The sequence below is a fragment of the Condylura cristata genome, unplaced genomic scaffold (genome assembly GCF_000260355.1).
Source record: "Condylura cristata isolate star-nosed mole 26May11 unplaced genomic scaffold, ConCri1.0 scaffold00005, whole genome shotgun sequence".
In the NCBI taxonomy this organism is placed as follows: domain Eukaryota; kingdom Metazoa; phylum Chordata; class Mammalia; order Eulipotyphla; family Talpidae; genus Condylura; species Condylura cristata.
Genome location: NW_004567106.1, coordinates 26,626,531 through 26,645,275, shown reverse-complemented (window position 1 = coordinate 26,645,275; position 18,745 = coordinate 26,626,531). Strand labels below are relative to the sequence as shown.

The window sequence follows — 18,745 nt, the reverse complement described above, 5'->3', positions numbered from 1 at the left end:
GGAGAGGGACAAGGGCCGCGCGCCGCGCCCGCTGGGAGCTCGGCCCCGGGGGGTGGAGGGAGCGCGGAGGGCGGCGACGACTGCGGCACTTACTGTTCGCTGCGAGGCGGTGGTCCCCGCAGGGGAGGGAGAAGAAAGGAGGGGCGAGGACTGGGGCCAGAGTCTTCCCTGCGGAGGTTTTTTTTCTGCCTTGTTGCTGCGTCTCCAGGCGCCAAAACCCGGCTCCGCCCACATCCTCGCCCCAGGGGTGGACGCCTCCAAATGGGGGGGTAGTGTGAAGAAAAACTTGGGGGTGAAATCTGGAATTAGTGCATCTTTCCGATCGCCTTTCTGAAATACCTCTCCTGACCCCAAAGACGTTAGTTAGGGTTAGGTCGGTGGAGCGCAGAGTGTAATTTGTTAGCTACAAGTCGCTTCGGGTGTTTCCGGAAGGGGCTTAGCCGCGCTGTGCACGATCGGAGACTGGGGGAGGGAAAACGCGGGCCGCCTATGGAGATTTTTATGGCGGGAGATTGAGAGGTGTGTGTTGGGGGTGAGAGGGGACAGCTATCAAAGGGTTTGCAGCAGGGATCACCTCCCGGGCTGAGGGGGCCGGGCCTCAGGTCTCTGGATTAAGCTCCTCCCGACTGCATTAATTTCAAACTGCGCGACCGTTTCTCACCTGCGCTGCGCTAAAGTGGGGGCTGGACCCAATTCCGAGAGAGAGAAATACGCAGAACTCGTGCCTTCCGCAATTCCCTGAGTCCATTTACGCAAGTGACGTCAAGCCCCAGCGCTGGACACAAAGGGGGAGGGAGTACGTAGTTAGCTTAAGGAGGGGCGTAGGGCGTTCCCGCCATTGGCGGCGGTTAGGACGTTTACGCAACGGACTGACGTAGGGTAAGACGCGTTGGTTGGGGGGAAGGTTCTAGAAAAGCGGCGGCAGCGGCTCTAGCGGCAGTAGCAGCAGCGCCGAGTCCCGAGCGGAGGTGCTCTTAGCGGTGTTGTTTCTCGAGCAGCAGCAGTTCTCACTACAGCGCCAGGACGAGTCCGGTTCGTGTTCGTCCGCGGAGATCTCTCTCATCTCGCTCGGCTGCGGGAAATCGGGCTGAAGCGACTGAGTCCGCGATGGAGGTAACGGGTTTGAAATCAATGAGTTATTGGCGAGGGCATGGCGAGGCGGTTGGCGCCTCGGTGGAAGTCGGCCGTCCGCCTCCGTGGGAGAGCGGCTGTGAAATGGGGCCACTTCGGAAGCGGTTGGTGTCGAGGTAGCTTTGAAGAGAAGTCGTTAGGGGAGGCCTGGTAATACACCTTCCCCACCCTCAGCCTCCCGGCGCCATTTCCCTCGGCTGGGGGTGGGGGATGGGGCACTTCCACACGGTGGACGCGGCCCGGCTTTAGTGAAAGTGGGGCGCGGAGGCGGGAATTTTCCACCCCTTTTGACAGCACGCTGATTTGGGGGCCCGGGCTGCCCGGCATTTGAGCGTTTCGGCGGGCTTCGGGGCCTCGTGAGCGCGGCTGCGGCGCTTCCCCTCCCCCTCCGGGGAACCGGATTTGGCGGCCGCCATTTTCATTTCTCTCCTTCCTCGCAGCATTTTTCTTCTAACTCTGAATTCCCCTCGTTTGACTCCCTTTCCAGAGACTAGAAGTGGTTAACTATTTTTCTTTCTTCTCGGGCTCTTTCATGCCGTTCGAGGTGGATCCCGAGCTTGGTGGGGAGCTTGGATCTTTAGAGTCCTGCGCACCTCTTTAGAGGCTCTCCCTTCCCCTCGATGAAATGGCGCCATTGCGTTCCGGAGCCACAGCGACGAGCGGGAGGGGGGCGCTGGCTCGCGATCTTTGCGAGGAGGTAGAAAACAACCTGGCTGTTGGGCCCTGTATTATGGCGAATTAGAGGACAAAGAAAATATTTTCCAGCCTTTAATTCCTCGGGGTAACGGTTTTATCTGGGTCTGCGGTGGTTAAAAAAAGCCGCGGAATCGCAGGAAACGTGTAGTAAAAAAAAATTGGAGCCATGTTAGTGCCGACCGTAGGTGGCCGGGGGCGAGGGGGTTATTTCGGGTGGGGGGAGGGATGGCTACAATGATCCATTTTCCTGAAGGCTTCATTTTTAATCCTTTTAGAATGTGGGGTTTATTCGTATCAGAGTACTTTTACTGGGATGTTTAATTTTTACTGGATAAAACCGCGGTCCCTTGCAAATGATAGGCTGGAAATGAGGGGAAGGGAATGGAATAAAAATTAGACTCAAATTTTTTTATTTGCCTTGGTTAAAACATGGCTCAGTCTTTCAAATCGTGTATTACACAGAAAACTGTTTCAGGCTGGACCGCTGTGTATTTGAACTTTGTCACCTGCTTTTCTCATTTGTGTTTGCAATCGTGGTTGGTCATTACATTGATAAGCTTTAAGGTCTCAAGCGAGAGGGGGTGGTCTACCTGGGTATCTTCTTTGACCTTAAGCTCTCTTATAAAATAACTTTGTAATCGATAGTGGACATCGGGTAAGTTTGGAAAAAAATTTGAGGTAAGTAATGAGTTTTTGCCTTTTGCTAGTACTTCGTAAAATTTGTTGTAGATGTACTGTAAGGATCTCTAATTTGCTTAGATTGGAAAAAATGATTTACAGTAAGGTTACACTTAGGTCGAGAATTCAGATATCAATGTGCCAGATAAGTCGTTTTAGCAGACCGTTACATTAATGTGTGATGGGAGTTAGTTTGGTAATGTTATCTTCAATCCCAATCTAGTTTTTAATAACTATTTTTCAGTTGTTGGGAGAATATCCTATGAAGAGGTTGAAATCTTAAAATTGTGCACTTAGAGCTGCAGTTGCAGTTCTTATCAAGGAAATTACTGGGATCTAGAGTTCTGGCTTAACTTTCTGAATTTTAAACCTAGTCATGTTGTGAGAAACCAAATACTTTATGATCGGTCTATTCTTCACTCACGGCTCCAAAAGGAGGGCTGGTAGTGATGCAACAAACTTACTTGATGGATTTTTGGGTATTGAAAGATTTAAGCCCAGGATTTTTCTTTTTCATTTGTACAATAAGCACACTTGAGTTTGCCAGGTGGCCACTCAGTCCACATGGTGCTTTCGTTTACATGTTTGAAGTGCAAATGGAAATAGGTTCAAGTTAGTTCCCAGATAGTCACAGTGGTCACTTAAACATTTTTACGGTTTTTGGACAGAGATGATTACAGCGAACTTATTATTCTACCTACAGCTGGGAAATTTGTTTCTGTGTCGTCTAAAAACCAAATATAGACGTGTTCACAGTGAAATCACATTAAGCATTTACGTGCTGCTATTAAAAATCATTCTTTGTTGGTTAGAAGTGAATATATTTTTGGTCCCTGTATTAAGCGTTGAAAGACATTTCTCTTTAAGGTGTGGGATATTTTCCTTTATTGATTGAGGTATATCAGAATATCCACCAGAGGGAGTAATGAAGGGAAGTGTTTTTTTCTTAGATAACTGAAATGTTATAAAAATGGTAAACTGTGTATTGAGCAAGGAGCCACTAGTTTGGGTATTTAAAAATATTGAAACTGAGTACGTAGAAGTTAATTCTCCTTTTTAGGATAAGGCATTGAATACAAATTCTGTTAAGAATACTTGACCCAGCAATCACCAGGGAGTAGATTTGCTCCGCTTAAAACATTTTTTTAAAGTTAATATTAAATTTATTGAAAATTATTTAATGGCAAGTGTGTTTAGATCAAGCATTGATGACTTTAAAGTTTATATAGTTCAGCTGAAGCTTTTTTTTTTTTTTTGGTGTAACACAACTAATATGCAGTTTAACATATGGTTTAAATTTGATGTAAGTTTTTTTTTTCCCCCCAGAAAACTTTAGAAACTGTTCCTTTGGAGAGGAAAAAGGTACTCTGCCAGCAGGTCACCTCATATTTAAGAATTTAATTTCCTGCATACAAAGAGAAAATGTAAATAAAAATTGAAATGATGTTTTCCTTTGCAGAGAGAAAAGGAACAGTTCCGTAAACTCTTTATTGGCGGCTTGAGCTTTGAAACCACAGAAGAGAGTTTGAGGAATTACTATGAACAATGGGGGAAGCTTACAGATTGTGTGGTAAGTTAAATATGAAAAAATGCTTATAAATACTAAGCTAGTTAAGTGGATCCTGAGAAAAATCAGTCCTTGTTTATCTTACTAGTTTATAATACAGGTAATGAGATCAAATGCTAAAGTTCCTTTCATTGGCTTTTAAGGTAATGCGAGATCCTGCAAGCAAAAGATCAAGAGGATTTGGTTTTGTAACTTTTTCATCTATGTCTGAGGTTGATGCTGCCATGGCTGCCAGACCTCATTCTATTGATGGGAGAGTGGTTGAGCCAAAACGTGCTGTTGCAAGAGAGGTGAGCAAAAATACGTCAGAAGGACTATAAACTTAGCCACTAGGTCTGCCTTTTACCTGATTTTTGGCATAGAATCCCTCTTCGCTACCCAGGCAGTATGCTTTCAGTCATGTTTTGTTTTGTACTGTCAGGATGACACTCTCTTTTACTATCTTAGGAATCTGGAAAACCTGGGGCTCATGTGACTGTGAAGAAGCTTTTTGTTGGTGGAATTAAAGAAGATACTGAGGAGCATCATCTTAGAGATTATTTTGAGGAATATGGGAAAATTGATACCATTGAGATAATTACTGATAGGCAGTCTGGGAAGAAGAGAGGCTTTGGATTTGTTACTTTTGATGACCATGATCCTGTGGATAAGATTGTGTGTAAGTGTCTAGGCACTAGGTGTGTGATTCTTGCATGAATACAATTTTAGGCATGTTTTATATTAAAAGGCAAATTTCAACTTCTTAAGTTGCTTACTGCTGTGAAATGGTAATGGAATTTGAACATCTCATTACAGTGCAGAAATACCATACTATCAATGGTCATAATGCAGAAGTAAGAAAGGCTTTGTCCAGACAAGAAATGCAGGAAGTACAAAGTTCTAGAAGTGGAAGAGGAGGTAATTCTCATTGTCTTTTTTCCCTTTAAAATTTATTCATGTAGGTTCTTGTTAATGACCAAGTCATTTATTGTAGGCAACTTTGGTTTTGGGGATTCTCGTGGTGGTGGTGGAAATTTTGGACCAGGACCTGGAAGTAACTTTAGAGGAGGATCTGGTAAGTGTAACATTTACTAGAAGGGTGAATATGCTTGCAGTTAAAAACTGAGCTGACTAAAATAAGGAATTATAGCCTAGTTTAAGTTCTCAGTAATACTTAAGGTTATATCCTGCTGGGATCTAATAATTTGGGTAAGAAAAGATAATTCAAACCAGTCTAGTTATAAATTATCAAAAGCATATTTACAGATAAATGCCTTTATGTTCTTTTAAGGAAAAAGTTGAAAACTTAGTGACACTACTGTTCTAGCATAAGAGGTGTATAGTTTCTGATAATCTCAGCCAGAGATCTTTAAATAAGGAATGTGTTGAGGAAAGGAGGTAAAACTTTTTTTTTCTGTCCCTAACAGATGGATATGGAAGTGGTCGTGGATTTGGGGATGGTTATAATGGGTATGGAGGAGGACCTGGAGGTCAGTTTCTTCTGTGTTTGGGTTGATGTGCTTTGTGATTTTATCTATGCATATGCTGTGTAGTTGACTACAAATGAATTCATGTTTTATAAAGGACTGAAGTGATAGGGTAGTTACTTGGTTTTGTTTTGTTTTTTAAATGATACTGTATCTTGTATAGCTTAAGGGAAATAGCATACTTTCTCGTGATAGCAAATACTTGACAAAGTTGGGTAGGTTTTTTGAGTGATGATTTAAAGGTGGTTTTAAGCTCTTCCATTTTTTTTAAGCAGCAGAGTAGGATTTTATTTATAAAATCTAAAATATTTTATTTATTTTCATGAAAAAACTACACAAACTTGGTATGAAAGAAAGATGGCTTGGGGGGTGGTTAATATAGGTAAGGGCAGTTGTATTGGCTTAACTCTTAGATAAGCCCCCACAATGACTTCAAAAGGTCACTGAAGGAATTTTTTCCAAAAATACACAAGGGTGCTCCTGGGTCCCAATCAAGTAATGAACCACTGGTATCAACACATTACATTTTTTTTTTTTTTTTGGGCATATAGAGGAGTTGGGTGTTTGCTGACATGTTTTGATAAGAGGGACATTTAAAATTTAGCTACTAATTAACCAGATTTCTAGTTGAGCGCTTGGTGTAGGCCTGACTAAGGCCTATAATGCATCATTTCCAACTTTGAAATCCAACTACTTGGTTTTCTAAGGATGACTTTTTATGTGCAAATTACAAGTAATATTTGAGACTTATAGTACTGATTTGTTATTGAATCTTCTGTAAGTTTGCTAATTTCTGGTCCTCCCCCCCATTTCTGCTCAGGAGGAGGGTACTGGGCAAATTATTTGAGAGAGTAACTCCACAGGGAAACTTGTGCTTTGGGAACTTTTTGACCAGTAGGAGGATGTGGCTCTTAAACTTTTGTCCCACAAGCCCACTTCTCTCACCTGTCCTCACAACGCTTACACAAAAGAGTAATTCATCAAAGATTTGCCTTAAAAATCCTTAATGTCTTTAGTTTTAGGGGAGAGCTGTCAGGTTTAAAGGTATTTGACACTAAAGGTTTTTTCTAATTTGAAGGTGAACATACTTGGTCCTATTTACCCAAGGATACTTTATTCTGCCCTTGAGGCTATTCTAGAAAAGATTTCATAGATTGATTCATAGATGGATTATTTTACTTATAAAAACTGTTTTGGAAAATTAGAAATGGGTGTGATAAAACAGTTCAAATGGCATTGAAAATATTAAGTGATTACTTAAAGGCTTATTTTATAATAGGTGGCAATTTTGGAGGTAGCCCTGGTTATGGAGGAGGAAGAGGAGGATATGGTGGTGGAGGACCTGGATATGGCAACCAGGGTGGGGGCTACGGAGGTGGTTATGACAACTATGGAGGAGGTAATAAATTCACCTGCAACCTTTATGTGGGAATTTGGATTGAATGACTTTTAACACATGAGATTTTTCATTTCATTGTTGTCAGTTGCCTTTAAAAACTTGTAGAACTGTAGATAGGTGTTTTGTATTCTGATGTTATTGTGGGAGATTTGTCTGAATATTTGACACATGTACTGGTTTTAATGTTTGGTATTCTGCGTTTCATTATGCAAAGATAGTGTTTCAATATTTTTACAGGAAATTATGGAAGTGGAAATTATAATGATTTTGGAAACTATAACCAACAACCTTCTAACTATGGTCCAATGAAGAGTGGAAACTTTGGTGGTAGCAGGAACATGGGGGGACCATATGGTGGAGGTAATTTCAAATTATTTTGTATGACTAAAAGTATTTTTGATAGCAAAGGGACAGTATCCTAGTGGTTCTTTTGGGTAATGGATCATCTGTAAGTGTTACTGAGATAAAAGTTTTTGGGAAATGCTTCAGCAAGCCATTTAATTATGAGAGTATATTAATGGGATGGTAGAGACGGTGAATGTTTATTTAGTGTACTGTAGTGTTTGAATAAATATTTTTGTGTGGGGGTACTTTTTGTCTCATTTTAAAAATTAAGATTGTATAAGTGGCAAGTGTTGTGTGTAGCGGCCCCAAGGGATTTAGTGAGTAGTTTCAAACTACTTTTTAAAAGTTACTGAGTGTATTTATTTAGTAGGACTGAAACAGGATTTTCTAATACCTCCTGTTTCAAGCATTTAAAGATTCCTGACTGATGCCAAATGAGTACTTAGAAAGCAGTAGCACCAGTTGTCAAGTTTAAGGACAGTGATGTACTTAAATCTGTTGACCAGAGATAGAGCTGTGGTCTGCTTGTTTTAAAGAAAGAGGGCTAAAACATGGGAAATTAAATCTTCCTTCTCTTGGTATTTCAACAATTCTAGGAAACTATGGTCCAGGAGGCAGTGGAGGAAGTGGGGGTTATGGAGGGAGAAGCCGATATTGAGCTTCTTCCTATTTGCCATGGGTAAGTAGCTTTTTGATTTTTTGATTATTAATATCTTGGGGAGATCTAGCTGCCAGGAGTAAAAGCTTTATTAGGATCATGTTATCTTTCCTTAAAATCTGGTTAGATGGATAATATCATAACCTATTTTTTTTTTACTCTTTACTTCTGTTGAAACAGGCTTCACTGTATAAATAGGAGAGGATGAGAGCCCAGAGGTAACAGAACAGCTTCAGGTTATCGAAATAACAATGTTAAGGAAACTCTTATCTCAGTCATGCATAAATATGCAGTGATATGGCAGAAGACACCAGAGCAGATGCAGAGAGCCATTTTGTGAATGGATTGGATTATTTAATACATTACCTTACTGTGGAGGAAGGATTGTAAAAAAAAAAATGCCTTTGAGACAGTTTCTTAGCTTTTTAATTGTTGTTTCTTTCTAGTGGTCTTTGTAAGAGTGTAGAAGCATTCCTTCTTTGATAATGTTAAATTTGTAAGTTTCAGGTGACATGTGAAACCTTTTTTAAGATTTTTTCTCAAAAGTTTTGAAAAGCTATTAGCCAGGATCATGGTGTAATAAGACATAACGTTTTTTTCCTTTAAAAAAATTTAAGTGCGTGTGTAGAGTTAAGAAGCTGTTGTACATTTATGATTTAATAAAATAATTCTAAAGGAAATTGTGTAATTATAGACTTTTTATTTTAAATAAGTTAAGGAGTGGGTAGTATAATTAAGGTCCATTGCAAAGCTGTTGTTGTATTTGTGTAAGATAAATGCCGGTCAGATATAAGTGTGTTGTCTGCAATTCATCAGGATTATCTAGATAACTTAAGGGATATCTCTGCAAGGAGAAACACCTTTTTAGATCTTTTAGATGCTGCTTCTTCAATGCAAGGAAAGGAAATAACCCCAGCGAGTTACTCTTCAGGGATACAGGTCTAGTACAAGAGAACTCTTGACGGCTACTAAGTTCAGCCAGTCTTAAGAAACTGTGCTGTTTCTACAAAACTTTAACTACAGTAGTTTATAAGGATGCCAACGAAAGCTGAGGGTGTAGAGCAAAATAGTTCTAAGCTTCAGTTAAACTTCTTTAGGTAAGATCTTATTTACTTTTCCTTTCTTAATTTTCCTCCCCAAAAGATAAACTAATACTCTCTCCAATGGTCTTTCAGTATAGTGGTTCTTATGTAGTTTAACATAGCTATAAATTGAGTTTAACAATTATAAACTCAAGAGAATTAATTTTATAAACCCTGTTTTCCAATCTGTCATTTACTTAAATTATTTTGGTTTTTTCCCTTTTTTCCTTCTTTCCCACCCCTTTCCCCCCCCCTCTATGAAGATTTAGGTACTTAACATATCATTTTTTTCCCTGCTGGAATTTTAGCATTGATATGAGCCATGGACAAGTATATTCTGCTGCCACAAAGACTGTAAAGTGCTTCATTTCAACAGCTGAGGCAAGCCAAGTGATCATTAATAAAGCTTTTCTTGGTTCCTTCAGTGGTGTTGGTAGTAAAATGGTAGGTAAAAGTTAGGCTGCAAGTTCAATAAATCATGACATTTCCCATCGTAACACCCTTGTGTATTCACTTTTCTTGGATGGAGCATTTTGAGCAAACTAGGGGTTTAATTAAAAATAAAGACATTTGTTCTTCTGTTACTTGGTAATGGTATTAACTTTACATGTTTTAATCAGCATCAGGCTAAGGAGAGAAGGTAGGTAGGGCAAAATTATTTTCAGATAATTTATACTTGGGAATAAAGTTTTGTCTTGTCTACGTTATTTAAGTCCTGTGTCCAACATGAAATATTTTTGAGTTTAAATGTGCTATCTCCTTCCCAAACCCCTACCCCTGTAGGTGAGATATAGGTTGGCTGCCGAAATTCATTTTTTAAATGTCATCAATTTTGACTGCCTGGCTTTATTGCCCTTTCAGGAATGTGCTAATCAGGGCATATTCTTTATGCACCAGTGAGTCTTCTTTGTTCCTAAGACCACCACTGAAGTTATTTAGGTTCTTTGGACAAACATGATAAACTTCTTCAGATACTTTTTTTTTCCTTTGGCAGGAAGGTGTCTTGCTGCAGGTAACTAATGAAGAAGTGGTCAACCACAGAGTCTTCAAGAAATAAGAAATTCTGTACCATCTGAAAGTAGTTCTTGTTGGTGCCTTCATTTTAAAAAAAAGCACTCTTAAGATTTAAAGGGCAATGTTTTCTGATAAAACACAAACTTCATTTAGTCCAGGTTCTTATATAAAACAACTACAAATTGAGCATTGTTTGTAAGAGTAACATCAAATTGGCTAGAGATCATGTATCATGTTTTCAGTTAGGTTTTGTGAGTAGACAGATTAAAAATTCTATTTTCAATATACAGTTTATAAAATAAACATTTTGTATCCAAATACTTGGTGTAATGTTTGCACATACAATGTGTGAATCTTGTTTTATAAACATAACAGTTGTCTGTAGGATTGCTGTCCTCTAGATTTTTGAAGCAGTTTCATAAAGCTATGCATATTAGCATTTTTCCTTAAAATTAACCAAATAATTGAGAACAGCATTGTGGACATTATTGGCTGTCCCTAATAAAATGCCATTCTTTATACACTATATCCAGCGTTTGAATACTGCTATAATTTTCTGGCTTTATCTTGTATATTTTAATAGTGCTGGTGGTGGGTTAAAATCATGAATTTTAACCAGCTACAGTGATCCAACATAATGCAAAAAGCACTGAGGAAATTTGTTACACTGGTTTTTGAAATGTCAGTGACCTTTTTATTCATGGTTGTAAACTTTTTAAAGGTTTTAACATGCACAAAAAATAACTGACTTCGATGTTACGCTAAGATGGGAAGAAAGTAGTAGCATTAAGAATGACTTGTTCTAATTAATTTCTTTTGGTTTGGGTAATAATGCTTCTCAGGTAAGTTTACAGCTAACAAGATGAACTGTTTTCTTTACCTACATCAAATGCAGATTTGGGATGCTTTATTTGGGAAAAAACTAGGACTTAAAATACAGCTCTACAAAAAAGTTGCACATTATAAGGAAGATCATGTTGGAACAATCAAAATACACCATGAATCTTAACCCATACAAATTGTGGGACAGTGAGCAATGCATTTCAGGCCAAAATAAAGTGGTTCATCAAAATATGCCATTAAACACATCTTTTAGATGTAATTGAAGGTAGTTTTGCTCGGAATCCCTGGAGACTTCAGATGGAAACAAGTAGCTGGCTGATTTTACAAGTAACATTGATACTTGGGTTTTAGAATTTTATTTCCTGGAAATAGTTTGAATTAATGGCTCGAGTATAGTCAAGGAAAAATGGAATTCTCATCCAAAGTGACCTAACAAGATTGGGAAATTGGTGTTGCCTATGCCTACCTTACAGTGAGCTGCCAAAGAACAAAGCCAATGTTTAGATTATAATTGCTGCACACTTGGGAAGATTTCACACTTCATTACCAAGGGGTAAAATACCAGTATGTTGAAGGCCGGCTCCAGTATAGGGTTGCTTTTTGTGAAGGTTTTGGGAAACCTGCATTAAGGTTTTTACTGCCTGATCCATGCAAATGATTGGATTTTCTGAGAAAGATCCTGTAAGTGCACAAATGATTAAAAAGAAAACGTCCTATTAGGTCATTGCTGTTGCTACTAGTACTGTTGCCAATTTGTATAGGTGGTTCTAGTAGTTGGTAAGTGGATCCAAAAGTCCTGCAAAACATGGGTTTGCGTCTGACCTAGCAAATTTATTCAAGATGATTGTCATTGGGGTTTCCATAGGTTGATGCTTTGCTCTGGGGTTTAGATCTGGAGATGGATAGAATGCTGGGAACCTGGAGCCAAATGTAAGAACGCAACTGCATTTCAATCTAAGCATGCTGAACTGACAGTGCCGCCTGTATATACAATATTGCCTTCTGTAGATCAGTCAAGTGATTGGTTTAGATTTTACTTGAACAAATACAGGAATTTCAAAATTTAGTTTCGGACACGAAATTTTAGTTACGGGTTACATTTAGATTCCTCATGTTCCTACCCATTACTATACTCAGGGGCTCAGTGATGTAAGTTGTCTTGCTGAGATGAATAATTGCAGAATTTAGATAATGGTTCGCTTTAACAGCAATCGGAAACAATTCAATTCCAAAGATTTGGAGCTGGCCATGCCACCCTTCCGTGGTAAAAATTTGCATGCTATTTTATAGCTAGTGAGTGCCAGTTTTGAGCCTGGTTTAGATCCCACTGCTGATTTTTCGTGGATGTTAAGATTTCAAGTGCCTTTGAATCCAATGTGGGGTTTCTTGTCACCTGAAAAGTGATCATAGGTAAGCAGCCTACAAAGAGAACATTGTTGGGTGCTGAAAATCGGGTTTTGAGCCCTAAGACCACTACATTCTTGGACAGCTGACGCTTGGTTTTGATTTCCTACCAGGGCTTGGGGATGCTGTCTGCTAAGTGAGCATAATGTAATTAGGCTTACACTTCTACCCAAAGGTGGCAGTTTGAAACTGAATACCAGGTTAGGACTGTGGTTAAGGAAGTTCCTTAGGAAGAGAACACCTGGCAACTTTCAAAGTAAAAAATTAACGAACTGATGTGTGGAACATTTCCCGGGAAAAAATACAGGTATTTGAACAGCTAGGGCTTGACATTCATACTTTAGTCTTAATTCTAAAACCTAGGTTGGTTACAAGAACATTTATGTTAAGTTTGTTCATTTATAGGATTAGTGGCTTCATTTTAAATTCGCTATGTCTAGTTTATTAAATTCCTGTTTAGTGCCCATTGGCTATATTTTTGGTGGTGAAACAATTTAGATCTGGGCCATCCATCCCTACAGGTTGGTGACCACGGGCATCACACCTAATTAAAAAATTTATGCATGCATACAGAACTGGGGTGTAGGCTGGAGTGAGAGGATTCACCAGACACGGGAGGAAATCGGGCAGATCTAAGATCTACTGAAATAACACCGCAGGGGAGCAGGGAGGCTGAAACGGGAGAGGTCTGCTGGCACCTTGGAGGGTGGGGAATTCCAAGTAGTGCTGTAGTGGCTGGAGTAGTAGCTTGATTGTGTTGTGTTTTTAATCCCTGTGCCACCAGGGAGCCCCCTATATCTAATGAATTCTAGTATTTAACGAGCACCCGTTTTCTTCACCTTGTTTTACAAGGTTGGCCCTTCTGTGCCAGGGGATTTACTGTATCAGTTTTAACATTGACAACCAATTTGCAAACTTCTAAGAATCACTATGCTGCTAAATTCACTAGATACCTTCTTATTGAGTATTCTGGAGGAAAAATACCTAAGGCAAATTTCCTTTAATTTTCTATATAAAAGGGAAGTTTTTAATGCACCCAAATATAAAAATTTATTTCCACAGGTATAAGTTAAACACTCAAATTGTACTAAAATAATGAAAAGTTAACTATTTTCAGTGCTAACAAATGAAAACATGAAGGCTGCTTTGCATTCAAGTCAAAACATTTTAAAATACATCCAGTGTTTTTGATGCGACCATCTTACTAGAAAATGACTAAGTGGTAGTCACATGTCTTCATGTCGCCCTAATTGTACATATTTATGGTCCTTTAATATGATGCAGGACTTCATGAAAAGTGGCTTTCCCCAGATTTCCACAGATCTGCTCTTGGAGTCCTACTAAACATTTGTCCATACAAGCTTTAAAAAGTAGCTTTAACGGAGTAATTCAAGTACCAGTACTTAAAAAAGATGAGCTAAACTTTGAAACAGTTACAATGGTTTATGGTGGACCCATATATCTGTGTCTGAACTTGATGAGTTTTAGTGGGATTCACTTTCATTTACTTCTCTCACTTTTTCTCTTTCCCTTTTGGTTTTCCTTTTTGTGGCTTGAAGTCACCATTTCCTTGGGTACAACCAAAACACTTCCATCATGGCTGCACTGGAGAGCATAATGATTTGGATTGACTGGCCTCCCTTCATCATCTCTTAACTTACTAAAAACATCATGATAAAGATCATGCAATTTCTGTTTCATTATGTTAATAGCTTTGTTACACTGGGCTCGCTCTCTTTTAAGGGATTCCTTCTTTGCTTGCAAGTTACATACATCATCTTCTAGGTTCAAAATTATGTCCAGTTTACGCTTACGGCAGTTTTGAGCAGCAACTTTATTTTTCCCTCTTCTTCTGATGTCACGGATCAGGGACACTTGTAAATCTGTCAGATAATACCTGCTTAGCATGCTGTTGAAAGACTCAACAGGCATGCGAACAATTTCATCTACTGTGAAAGGGATATGCAGAGCTTTAGCACGTCGTTCATCGCGGCTTAAATTTTGGTCCGTGTCATTGAGATACCTGCTCCTTGCTTTCTGTGACTTCCCAGGCCATGAGAAAGATTCAGAAGTGGATTCTACTGTACTTGGCTGTAAGTGGTAAGTATGGTTATGAAATATGTGTTGAAATGCAACATCCTCGTGAAAACCAGAATCACTCCTGTGTTCCAGGTGACAAAGCTTATTGGGCTCTGGGTAATAGCCACCTACAGCGCCTTCTAAGTCATGGTAGGAAACAGATTCAAGGTCACTACCAAAATCTATAGCTCCTTCAGGCACAGAATGAGAAGAATTTGACTTTGTGATAGATGTGCTGTTGTGGCTTGAATTTAAGGAAAGTCCAGAATCAGAATCCGGTTCTTCAAAAAGCTTGGAAATTGCCATTGGATCAAAACCTTCTTCTGTGGCCAGAGACATTAAGTTTATCTCATCAAATATGTTTATATCAAGATTATATAGAAGGTCTTGGCTTGTTAGATTCCTCATCTGGTTGTCAACAAATGGAAGAAGTCCTGTCAAGTTAGTTCCAGGAAGGGTCTGTTCAGAATCACTGGTTTGGGGATTTAACTGCAGAAATGGTTCTTGTTGTGAAGGTCTTGATACTGGATCTCTTCTAAATGTGTTGTCTGTTGGACATAGCAACATGGCCTCATGGAGATCCACATCTTGACTTATAGCTTGGCTAAAATTTATACCATAATGTGCTGAAGAATTCATGCAATCATTGATACCGCCTAGAAGAGGAATATCTCCCAATGAGATACCCTAAAAGGGGAAAGGAAAAAAGCACTTTAAATATACTCAGCTATTTCAGTAGCTGTAGATCATTAGTACCTAATACTTTTCTCATTTTTCCTCTGTATGAATAGGAGGATATAGTTTTCGCCAGATAACAAGCAAAACATGGTGACATGAGCACAAGTCAGAATATGTTATACTTGGGAGAGTGTGGGAATTATTTTCTGAACATCATGAAAATATCAAGTTTGATTGTAGAAAAACTGGTTTTGTTTAATCTTATCAGATGCAACCCTCATCCTAGTTGTTGTTAATCTAAAGACACATCATGGAGGGTCATGAATAATAGCTATAATGAAATGCTAACAGAACTAAAGCTTATGCCTTAGATTTTCAAATGCTTACTGCCATTTTGATTCATGCATTACATAAAATTGACTTAAGAGTAACAGTTCTCACAAAGTAATTCTACCTTTTTGTGCGGTAGGTAGTGTTACATAATTACTTTAAACTGCTATGTCATCCAAGTAATGAGGTTTTATTTATTCACAGAGAGGTCAGTGTAGATATTCTCCTGCAAGGATAAAGATCCAACATCCCAATTACCTCCAGTGAATTTTCAGGTTGTGATGAAAGCAACTGAAATAAGTCTTCCAGAGAGAAAGATGTGTCTGTCCCATTTATATGTCTCTGTAGAAAAACAAAAGGGAAATAATTCCTTTAAAAGTTTTCTGGAGGAAAAAAAAAGCTTTCTGGAGCTCTAAGTTTAAGCTTGAAATGATTGCTAGTTCTTCCATGCTGAATTCTCATCCCCATTTGGAATTTTTAGGTTATATTCCTTTTTTTAGTAGTTTGGGTTTTTTTTTAAAGATTTATTTATTTATACATACAGAACTGGCGTACAGGCCAGAGGTGCAGGGGCAGTTAGAGGATTCACCAGAGACAGAATGGGGAGCAGAACAGGCAGATAGATGGAGTACACTGCTGAGGGAAGCAGCCAGTGGGACAGGAGAGGTCTGCAGGCTATGTGGATGGGGGGGCGGGGGGGAGGAGGGGGAGAATCTAGCTCCTACTCAAGTGGCTTTAGCTTCTTAGTGCTGTGCTTTGACCTGCTGTGCCATCAGGGAGGGCCAGTAGTTAATTTTTAATAGCTTAATAGCCTTCCTTAACATCTTTCCTTTAGTTTCAAACTCATCATTTCTGGCCTGTCCTTCCTATAATTTTTGGCTACTATTCTTGGCTCTACCTTAGTTTGACCCTATAAAATGGTTTCAAGGTTATGTAATTCTTAGGGTCACTATGCATTTATTTAGATTTATCAAAACATTTGGCCAAACACTTTACCCATCTGTTTCATCTCCTGTCTTCAGGGTTTAGTTTCATACTGAAGTAACTCCTTTGACAGCTGTTTTTAGAGAGGACCCACAAGTAGTAAGCTTTCATTTCTGTAAACTGAAATTATTTTGCCTCCATACTTAAAATGATAGTTTTTCTGGTAAGAATACCAGGCTTGCTTACTTACTGTTTTCCCTCAGTATTTTTGTCTTCTGGCATTTATTGACAGGTTTGCTGTTAATCTGTCATTTTGCAGCTAATCTTCTTCAACTAATGAAGATTTCTGCCTGCCTCCATCTTTGTCCTGCCATTTCATTTTGTCTAATTTTTTTTTTATCAAATCTTCTGGATTCTAAACATCTATTTAAACCATAAAATATAAAATGTTTTGTCACAAGCTCTTTGAATATTGCTGTTGCTCTCTACTTTCTGGTGTCTCCTGGGACTCATCAGAAGTAAATCAGATTTTCTCATCCTTTCCTGGCTTAAACTTTTTAAAGATGAGCGCATGCTTTGAGCCCATGCTTTGTTTTGGAGTTTTGTCTGTAGGAAGAAATTTACGTTTTTCTCTGCAAGGACCAGTTTATATTTTCTATACCTACCTTGCTTTCTTTCTTGGCTGAGGATTCCTGATTGTGAGAGTGTGGAATACCAAATTTTATATCTGGCTTTGGCACCCTGTTGGGGTTCTGATTTTACTGGGTGGATAGAATTATCTTAGTTTCCATATTCTGAACAGAAGTTTTTAAACATTCTAAGCATGTAAACCTCCCCTCAAGCATGGGTTTCAGACCTAATTTTCCACCTACTGAATCCCATTTTCTGTTACGACATCTGAATCAAATTCCTCTTTGAGGTCTTCAACTTTGATGATTATCTTGAATCTGGTTTTGAGTTTCCTGTTTCTTGTGAATTGCATAGTTTCGCTATACAATTAAATATAGAAACCATTATATTTCCTCCCGAATTCTACTTGTGGTATTTTATGGGAGTTATCTTTGTACATTAGCAAGTTCACATTGCTGATTCACATGGTAGGCATCACTCCCAACCATTTTTACTTTGTTTCTGTTGCTTATCAGTCAGACTGAGTCTCTTCTTCCATATATTTTGAGAACTATGGAACCTTGTTTTCAAGGTTCATAATTAATAAGCAAGACTTTCTATTTTCTACAGGACTATTTAAGCTAAACTGGTAGGTAAGATTTCTTTCTTGGGCAAATTATACATTCCTAGTGGATAGAGGACTGCTTCATCAATTGGCTTGTTAACTGAAAATGACTCCTACTTAGGAAATTTTTAAAAAATGATTTCTTAATGTCTCCATCTTTTTTAAGAAAATATGTATTTTTTATTATATTGGTTTATTTTTACATATTTTTGTGCATTTTTCCATCTCAGTTGCAATCCCCTTGTATTTTTTTATTTTATAATATTTTATTTTTACGTCATTTTATGCCTTTTCCCATCACAGTTGTAATCCCTGTGGACTTCCCATCACCAATTCACCCTGTGCCTTCACCATGGTCCCATGCACTCCCCCCACTCCCCATTTTTGATCCCATTCTCCACTGCACCCCCATAAAATGTCTCTGGTATACAGTTGTTCATTATTTCTATTCCCTCCCCCCCCCCCGCCCTCCTTTATGCTCCTGCTGTGAGTGAAACCATCTGGTATTTTTGCAGGAAATAAAGCTTAACATAGAACATAGATATCAGGGTATGATAAAATGAATTATAGACTGGTCCCTCTGTCTAGGCAAGCATATTTCATTAATTTTTTTTAACTGTCCCCTCAATGCCTTGGAGTTGTAGGCTGCATGGCAAACCCCTACCAATCCAGCCCTCTAACAGGACCCACAGGAGACAAAAGCAAGAGATGGAGAGGTAGGAGGAGCGAAAGACAATGGCTTCTGCCAAGTCTTGTTGGTTTCAGCTCTCCAGAGGCTGTTTCTTCCCAGGTACCATTCTATATTGATGGTGGTGGTGAGGGCCTTCCTATTCCTTGGTATTTTCCTTAAACCTACCTTCACCTCTTCTAAAACAGGAGAAAAAAAAAAGCCCTCAAAATCTCGTGTGCCTTTTATTTGAGGGCTAACTGTGGACAGCATCCTGTTTGAAATCATTATGTAACACAACTCTTGTGACACACTTAAAGTATATAGGACAATTTGAGACTTGGTGGTCATAGTGCTTACTAAGTTCTCCTCAAAAATCTTAATTGCCTTATGGTTTTGTTCAATGAGGCACACATTCTACACAAAAATAGACAGGTGAGCCATTCTTACAATTTGCCTTATGATAGTTCATATTTCAAGTTTAATTTAGACTGCCAGGAAGTTGTCAGTTTTTTGTTTTTTGTTTTAAGTCAAACCAGTCTTTCTGAAT

General features: G+C 39.0%; 2 protein-coding genes across 7 annotated transcripts in view; one reads left to right on the top strand and one right to left on the bottom strand.

Moving 5' to 3' along the window:
- Nucleotides 1–892: 892 nt before the first annotated feature.
- Nucleotides 893–10,562, top strand: HNRNPA2B1 (heterogeneous nuclear ribonucleoprotein A2/B1). Of its 6 annotated transcripts, XR_001145102.1 has the most exons (14): nt 913–1,113; nt 3,832–3,867; nt 3,965–4,075; nt 4,216–4,362; nt 4,520–4,730; nt 4,868–4,969; nt 5,046–5,126; nt 5,479–5,541; nt 6,818–6,937; nt 7,175–7,297; nt 7,879–7,961; nt 8,121–9,037; nt 9,331–9,466; nt 10,017–10,356. XR_001145102.1 is itself a non-coding variant. In XM_004676788.2 (12 exons), the coding sequence occupies exons 1-11, from the start codon at nt 1,108–1,110 to the stop codon at nt 7,938–7,940; spliced, it is 1,062 nt and encodes a 353-aa protein (XP_004676845.1). In that variant the 5' UTR covers nt 893–1,107; the 3' UTR covers nt 7,941–7,961; nt 8,121–10,562. The 6 variants fall into 6 exon arrangements, 1 of the variants encoding a protein (XP_004676845.1); XR_001145103.1 differs by lacking the exon at nt 8,121–9,037 and having other exon boundaries at nt 912–1,113; nt 10,017–10,555; XR_001145101.1 differs by having other exon boundaries at nt 8,121–9,466; nt 10,017–10,555.
- A 2,462-nt stretch (nt 10,563–13,024) lies between these two features.
- The window catches only part of NFE2L3 (nuclear factor, erythroid 2-like 3), a 28,768-nt gene continuing 23,047 nt past the window's right edge, over nt 13,025–18,745 (bottom strand). The window contains exons 3-4 of the mRNA XM_004677132.2: nt 15,629–15,712; nt 13,025–15,049 (exon numbers count right to left, since the gene is read on the bottom strand). Of these exons, the coding sequence (XP_004677189.1) occupies nt 13,784–15,049; nt 15,629–15,712 (1,350 nt within the window). The 3' untranslated portion in view covers nt 13,025–13,783. The remainder of the gene's footprint in view (nt 15,050–15,628; nt 15,713–18,745) is intronic.